Source organism: Gossypium arboreum, chromosome 10 (assembly GCF_025698485.1).
Source record: "Gossypium arboreum isolate Shixiya-1 chromosome 10, ASM2569848v2, whole genome shotgun sequence".
Taxonomy (NCBI): domain Eukaryota; kingdom Viridiplantae; phylum Streptophyta; class Magnoliopsida; order Malvales; family Malvaceae; genus Gossypium; species Gossypium arboreum.
The window spans coordinates 2,723,187-2,731,061 of NC_069079.1; the positions used below are offsets into that span (position 1 = coordinate 2,723,187).

Genomic DNA, 7,875 nt, shown 5'->3' on the forward strand with positions numbered 1-7,875 from the left:
TAAAAAATTTAAAAATTAAAAAATGGGCCTTTTTTCTTTTCATTGGAGAAGCAAGAGAAAAGTTCTGGTGGAAATGTAGCCAAGTGTTTGACATCTTTCGTGGTAGTGCAGCTCTTGCAAGTCAGTGAAGGAACGTACGTACTCATCTCTGGCATTGTTTTTGCTCTCCTTGGTTAGCTCTTCAGTTTCTCATAGGGGCTTTTAATTAGATATCTTCGCTACTGTTAATCCAGTTAATGGTGTGATGGCAAAAGATTTTTGTTGGATTGATGTTAAAATAAAACCTTTGGTGCTGATGTTTCCTTATCCAATAATCATATTTAACTTCGATTAAATATGAAATTAATAAATTTTTATTTTGACTAACTTTAAAAATTTATAAAATAATTATTAAACTATTCAAAATTTTCATTTAAGTCATTAAGCTATTTAAATCGTTTACGTATAACCTTTTCTGTTTGCACTGTTTACATTAATTAAAAATTCTTTTTCCTCTTCTCTTCTACAATTCAATTTATTTTTCATAAAACAGTTTTGAACGTAATGAATCTATAAACTAAAATCTAAACAATTTTCTTCTTCGATCTTTGATATTAACCGTTAGATTGAATTGGAGCTAAAGGTATATTCTTTTTCTTGTTGCCAGGTATTGATCTATCATATTGGTTATTGAATCATAGCTTGGTGCTTGCTAGCCAAACTTTTTTTGAAAAAAAATTAACAGCCCAATGACTTAAATAAAATCTTTGGAACAATTCGGTGACTTAAATGAAAACTTTTCAATAGTTCAGTGACCATTTTGTAACCTTTTGAAGTTGAGTGACCAAAACATAAAAATACTAATAATTTAGTGACCTTGGTTGCAATTTTCCCTTACTTTAAACGCTCATACCAGGCTCCACCGCACTCCCGCGTCTTCAACAGTCGGAGCTATAGTATATATTCAGAGTACATTTGAACAGAAAGAAAATCCTTTCACCTAAAACCGGCATTTTCTTCGCCAATTTTCTTTCCAGCAAAACAGCCTCGTTTCTTACATTCTCTCACGAATATTGACGACGCAAGTCTGCTCTCTTCCTCTCGCTCGAATTCAAATCCTAAACTATTTAGAACTTACTTTTTTTTTTAGATCATGTCATTTTCGCTGATCGATTCTTTCGGTGAATTAACTCCTGTTTTTGAATTTGGAACTAGTTTAGGCATTCAATCAGTTTGGTTTTGTAGCTTTTTGTAGTAATACATACTGTTTCTTTGATGATCATTGTCTCTACATTTTCCTTCTAGTGAATGTGCTTTCAGCTTTCATGTTTCTCTGTGCGGATTTTTCTTTGTTACTATTTTGACCTAGAAATTTTGTCGAACAGGTCAGGTATTTTGAGCTTGATCCTTGATGTTTAACTAATTGCATGTTTCCTAGAAATGCATTTATTCGGTATAGATTGCTCTGTCATGTATTAGATCTCGTGGATGATGGATCTCTCATCTCTGATTTAGTTTGATTTTGGAAGGTTGCATGTTGAAGTTTTAAATACCTTAATAATGACTTATGAAATAATCTGATATAAATTTGCAAAGGAACCTCATAGGTAGTCCGTTACTCCATAACCACTAAAGCATTAGTTTGCGTATATATATCTGATGAGCGAATTGCTACGATTGCATTCTTTTTAAAATCTAGTTCATTGACCATTACTCCTGTTGAATGGTAATGTCATTAGCAACATCGTATGTTTAGAATGTCATTGATCTGGTTTTCTCTCATATGTTATTGATACTTTACTTACATGTAGCGGAACTAATGTATTGTATCGTCACTTGTTTTTCTTACACTTCACACCTTTGATCCATGAGTGTTAGATATGCTGCTCCAGCACCATTTTATTGCTTACTTGCTTTTCTATTGCAATTCATATTGATTTATTGACAGTCTCTTGGATGGATGCAGTTGAGAATAAGTTTTTATGAATGTTGTGAGCAGATGGCAGAGCCACAGAAAGCAACTTCTTCAGCTGTTGATTCAAAATCAAAGGAGAAAAAATCAATGCTAGGTATTCCTGTGGCATGCAAAAAATTAAGAAAAATGCTTTAGAAATCTTGAAAAAATTAACAAGAGGCTGTAGCTCTAGTAGATGGGAGCTATGAGTAACCATGGTGATTTCTTAATGAAGACATTATTAGAAACAATGCCCTTAACCTTTTATGATTAATTGCTCTGGAATCTCCCAAGACTATAAATAATTAGTCAATCAACCTAAAGTCTAAAGAGGATTCAAAAAGTCGTTCTAGTATCACCTTTTTCAATAATTGAAAAGAATTATATACTGAGATCCTATTTTCCACTTAAAAACAGATGAGGAAATTGGTAAAGATTTCCTTGGCTCCTGGAAATCTATGTCAGTGAAAGATGATGCTTTGGATTTTAGCTTTGAGACAACCACAAAGGGAAAGAATAAGGCGTTTAACTTCGACAAGCTGTAAGTGTTGCCAAATCTTGGAGCGATTATTGTCATCATAAAACTTGTCTCATTATACACATCAGAACCTAGCACAGTTAGTCTATTCTGCATATCATATGTAGGAATAGTATACTATTGTATTGTCCATCTTTTATTCATTGCTTCACTTCATCTATTTTGGTGCTTTCTCTGCATGGATGTCATCATTGTGCTTTTTGCAGTAGAAATTATTTCTGTGAGTAGGATGAGTTACTGGATACTCAGGTATGAAGATAATTTTCTTTTCAGGGATATTGATTTTAATCTGGATGATGATTTTGGCAAGTTTTCATCATTCAAAGTGGACATGCCTGATCTTGACTTCTCATCACCCGCAAAAAAGGATGCAAAAGCAACGGAAAAATCTAAAGAGGAAAGTAACAGTGGGAAGCAACAAGAGAAAAAAGATCGCTTAGCTTTCTCTTTTAATTTTAATGAGTGAGTGGATAATTCTTCAATTTTCAATCTTCTCATGTTTTAAAATTGTTTATTGGATGCATGAGTCCACTTCACAGTCATTTTTTTATTTGTTAGCCTGTACATTGGATCTGTTGCAGGTTGGATGATTTTGATTTTGATTCAGCCCTGAATAAAGGAGAGAAGACTAGTAAGAAAAACCAGGAAAGCAAAGACGCTGAGTGAGTGGATTATTCTTTTATTTTTCAGTTATCTCATGTACAATCTTTTGCTTTGAAATTGTTTACTGGACATGCAAGTCAACTTCACATTCATTTTTTATTTGTTAGCCTGTATATTGTATCTGTTGCAGGTTGGATGATTTTGATTTTGATTCAACCTTAAATAAAGGAGAGAAGACTAGTAAGAAAAATAAGGAATGCAAAGCCGCTGAGTGAGTGGATAATTCTTTTATTTTTAAATCATCTCATGCTTTAAAATTGTTTGCTGGATGCATAAGTCAACTTAACATTCATTTTTTTTAATTTATTAGCCTGTACATTGTATCTGTTGCAGGTTGGATGAATTTGATTTTGATTCGACCCTAAATATTGGAGAGAAGACTAGTAAGAAAAACCAGGAAGGCAAAGCCGCTGCTTCTGAGAGTACTGAAGTTTCTAAAATTGATCAAGCACTTGAGGATGATCTCATAACTGAAAGACTTCCAGAATCAAGGGATGCAGCCAATTCGAAGGCTGAGACATCCAAGGGTCGGGTGGAGGCTTGCAAATCCACAGATAACCCTTGTTCCTCAAAAGCTGTTCCTGCACAGGGGCCTGCACCTGAAAAAATGGATACAGCACAGGGATCAAGAATTTCTCCAGAGACATCACTGGATACCAATGCCGAAGAAACATATAAATCAAGTCCCTCGCCAGAGAGGGAGGTTTCATCAGAACTCTATGATCAGCAGTCCTTACAAAGTTCACCCATGGATTCCCGTAATGTGAACAATTCAAACCCAGAAACAATTTCCGACATGCAGGCAGAAGTTTGTTCTCAGGGAAGAAGAACAAAAACCAGTTCCGCTTCAGAGCAAAATGTCAAAGACAATGTGATAATTAATGAGTCCATTCAGGAAAATTTGCACCGGAAGAACTCATTTCCGCTATCAGAGACTGACAGAGATGGAAGAAAAGGAGCAGGTGGCAATATCCCAGCAGAAATAGATGACAGTCTATTAGTGCAAGATGGTATAGTTCTGAAAGGCATTAACACTGCAGGCTTATCAACAGACAATATTGCAGCCAAGAAGTATATCCAGAATCCAACTCCCAAACTTCCTTCAGTTTCATTGGACAGGTCAATAATCCACAAGTCTTTTAATAATGTGCCATCCTTTAACTATTGAAATGTTCTAATTAGTGATTTTCTAGATGAACTATGTGAATGAGAGGGATTGTTCATCATGATTTTAATAATATATTAGTAGTTACATTATTGAAGAGCTGAAATATGCATAACTGCATCTGCAACTGTAACTGCTTAAAATTGCACCAACTGACAAACGCTTGCTTTTTTATGCTAACATATCCTACTATTAGCTCTGATAATATATTAAACCTGGTATGTGTGTTTAATGTTGCAGCTAACTTTGATTTATTAGATGCAGTGAACCAACAGACACTGAACAGACAGCTAGAAAAGGAAAAGAAGCTGGGGCTATTCGCTCAAGGTTTTTCAGAAGACTAGAGGAAAACAGATCTCAATTGCATCAACCATCAGAAATTGGAAAAGAGGTTTCCTCATTTAGTGGGAAAAATAATGGTGGCATGCATTTAAGCCCCGTATATGAGAAAAGGTATGACATGCTTCCTCTAGCAATACTCTTGCTCCAAAGGCAGACAGACTTTTTAGACTCTTTGCATCTTCACCAGGGAGGACTTTGGTGCTAGTGAAGCACAGAGTGTAAGAAAACTGGTTGATTATTCAAAATTAAGTTCGCAAGAACTGACAAAAAGGAGGTCTGTTTTGCAGCAAAGTGAAAACAATATTGGAAGTTCTAGTGATATCAGGTGAGGCTTTTACAATAGTAAATTTATGTAACAGTATGTGCTAGAATGTGGTTGTTCCTTTGGAGATGTCCTTAGAACTTTTTACTTTAGAGACATTAAATATGAAAAGTTCACTTCTTAGATGATATTGTCTATACAAATCCAAAACAGGGCTGGTTTTGCTGCTGGTGCTATACAAAATGGTGCCCACAAATTGATCAGTAAATCAAGTTTGCAAGATAAAGCAGCAAGAAAAGGAGACCCTGTCCTTTTAAGAACCGAAAAGAACGCAAGGTGAGTCTTCCATATATGAGCTTATATTTCTAATTTTCTGTCAAGCTCAACTCCAGAAACATTATTTTACTATATGCAACTTTTAGAATTCGAAAAGTATGCATTTTAATACCTGGCATTTAACTGGTTCTTGGTCAAAGTTTCATCATTGTCTAAGTGAAATGTCAAGATGTTCTAATAGGGTGTCTAAACGTGGATTCTTCCTTCCTGGCCCATTAGTTCTGTTTATTCATAAATTATCTTGGACAACTTTTTTACTGCACTTGACTATCAAGTACTCAAATGAATTTTGATTTGGTTACACATTTCTTGTAAGTTCTATATTCTGATTCTTGCTTTACCTAGTGATTCTTTTGCATGATAACTTTTTTTTGTCTCCATCTTCCATTAAAATTTTATAATTTAATCCATATCATCTTGCAGCTAATCTTGTATTACTTGATCTATTTGTATTTATTTGAAACCTTTAGCAAATTGTTAACTGAGCTCTGCAAGCTTATGTGGATTCCTTGCAGTCTGCAAGCTAATCCTCCTAACCATACCGAGAAGACAACTGAATCTAGTGTCCAGAAATCTTTGAATCCCAAACTTCAGGTTCCAAAAATGCACTCCATCCAGAACTCGATGTTTCATTCTGAAGCACATAAAATTACCAAGAAAGCACCTGCTCTCTCTTGCATTAAAAGCACAAGGTGTGTCATTGATGTAGCAAGCTCAATGTTTATTAAGGTCTTTATATGAGGGATTCTCGGTTAACTTCTTGTAGTAATGGTTGGCCTCTTTTTGATGTAGGAGTATAGGACCAAAGACGGATCATATGAGTTCTCAGAAGGAAACCAATTCATTGGGAAACTTAGAGCAAAACAAGGATACTAGAGGAAATACATCTAACATTGTCCTTCCAGTAGGAGTAGCTGAGACACAAACACCAAAGTTCCCATCCTTGAAGCGTAAAACATTTCAGGTTCTCTTTCTTTTTCTGATACTAGTTACTTCAATGCAAAATTATATTTTCACTAAAAAAGCACAATAATTTTTAAATATAGTGCCATCAAGATGGTATTGTGTTCATGTAATTAATATGATGTGTCACTAGTATTTTCTCAAAGCTGTTCCACAGGAATCGAATGGAGACACGGTGTTGTTGAAATCCCTTAAAAGGCTTTCGCAATCACCAACTGAAAGCAGGTCTATTGCTTTTGAACTCTGCACATAATCGTAACCACTTTACAAGCTTCATCTCTAGAATAACACATTTTTTTAACAAAAAATAAAACCTGCAGGAATCTTACAGAATCTTCCGAGAGAGTTGCTAATAAAGAGGTATCTGATCGACCAAACTTGTACATTTCTGCATGAACAAAAGCGGAAAATACATGTGCAAGCCAATTGCAGATTCAAATATTCGGTAAACTCTTGACTTTAATTTCTTCAAATGGTTATGCTAGGTGCAAAATCATAAGAACCATGTGGAGGTTTCAACCAAGAATGTTCTCTGTGATCATCTGACCTCTGGATCTGAAGTTGCTCGGGAGGTGAATATGACAGAATCCGAATTTGCTTCAGTCATTGAAAATGATGGAAAAGTGGAAAAGGCTGAAGCTTATGGGAAGGAGCTTGAAGATGTAAGTAAAACACATCAAAGAAAGAAAGATTCATTGAAGATTATATTATGTTATTGATGTATTTCATTAAGAAAATCAGTAATGTTTATGTGGTCTTGAGTTATATTAAAGTACTTCATAGTTTATTTAGGATACGAAAATCAATATGCACAAGAGAATATAATTAGATATTTGGTAAATTTGCTGTTATCTTTGCAGATATGCAACATGCTGAAAAAGAAAAACGAGGAAGCCAAACAAGTATTGGTTCGAGCAATTGTGAACAACAACAATTTACTGATGCTTAACCATCCCATCTTGAAAGAGAAGATATCCTTTCCCATTTTGTATTATTTGCAATCATAAGATTTTATCTGGGTACAATGATTATTATTAGAGTTGCACATTCCTTCACGATTGAGAACATTAATATGGTTCAGAAATTTGCTGAGCTACTGATTTCCAAGGAAATGCCAACTTGATCACGGGAACGAACGGTGCTTATATGCCCTTGGAAGGTATCTCTCTCACTCAAACACATGCATAGACACATGGTACACATGATAATTCAAATTTCTTCCCTATTTTGGTTGATAAGTTCTTGCTCCACGCAAATCTCAGAAACAGGATGCATGGTCTTCTTCCGTCAAAAAGTTAGTCGGAGTTAAGCAAACATGGTTAGAAACTCTGCATTTATCTCATCGCTTAGTTCTACTTAGTTTCTCTGACTCATTGAAGTGAAGCTTTCAATTTAGAACTTCATTAAACCTTGTAGATTGTTCTATATGATTTACAAGTTCTCATCTTTTGATTGATTGCTTTTAAAAAAAATAATATCTTGATTGATTTTTATTTATATATTTTAAAGGTAAGAACCCTAATTTATTAGCAGGCATCAAGACTTCGAAGGCCCAAAACCATTCTCCTAATTGTGTATAACTAAACACACTGCTAAAGTCCAAAACAGAGGTCGAATAGGGTCCAGTCCACTCCAGTCGTAAAAGTAAAAAATTTAAACTCTTCCCTCCTGAT

At 34.8% G+C, this 7,875-nt stretch overlaps 1 protein-coding gene across 1 annotated transcript; it reads left to right on the forward strand.

Moving 5' to 3' along the window:
• The first annotated feature begins 2,322 nt into the window (after nucleotides 1–2,322).
• On the forward strand, nucleotides 2,323–6,598 carry LOC108488052 (uncharacterized protein At4g18490). Its single transcript, XM_053019922.1, has 12 exons — nucleotides 2,323–2,474; nucleotides 2,745–2,933; nucleotides 3,053–3,133; nucleotides 3,265–3,345; nucleotides 3,468–4,253; nucleotides 4,558–4,752; nucleotides 4,829–4,966; nucleotides 5,117–5,239; nucleotides 5,710–5,931; nucleotides 6,032–6,203; nucleotides 6,336–6,427; nucleotides 6,523–6,598. Exons 1-12 carry the CDS (start codon nucleotides 2,392–2,394, stop codon nucleotides 6,596–6,598), a joined length of 2,238 nt encoding a protein of 745 aa, XP_052875882.1. The 5' UTR covers nucleotides 2,323–2,391.
• Nucleotides 6,599–7,875: the final 1,277 nt, after the last annotated feature.

What these genes read in the sequence shown, in the direction of transcription:
- LOC108488052 (XM_053019922.1), top strand. Translation starts at nt 2,392, where the DNA reads ATGTCAGTGAAAGATGATGCTTTGGATTTTAGCTTTGAGACAACCACA. An exon ending in TCTTGCATTAAAAGCACAAG is followed by an intron (nt 5,932 to 6,031) that starts GTGTGTCATTGA and finishes TTTTTGATGTAG; the next exon opens with GAGTATAGGACCAAAGACGG. An exon ending in TGAAGCGTAAAACATTTCAG is followed by an intron (nt 6,204 to 6,335) that starts GTTCTCTTTCTT and finishes ATGTGTCACTAG; the next exon opens with TATTTTCTCAAAGCTGTTCC.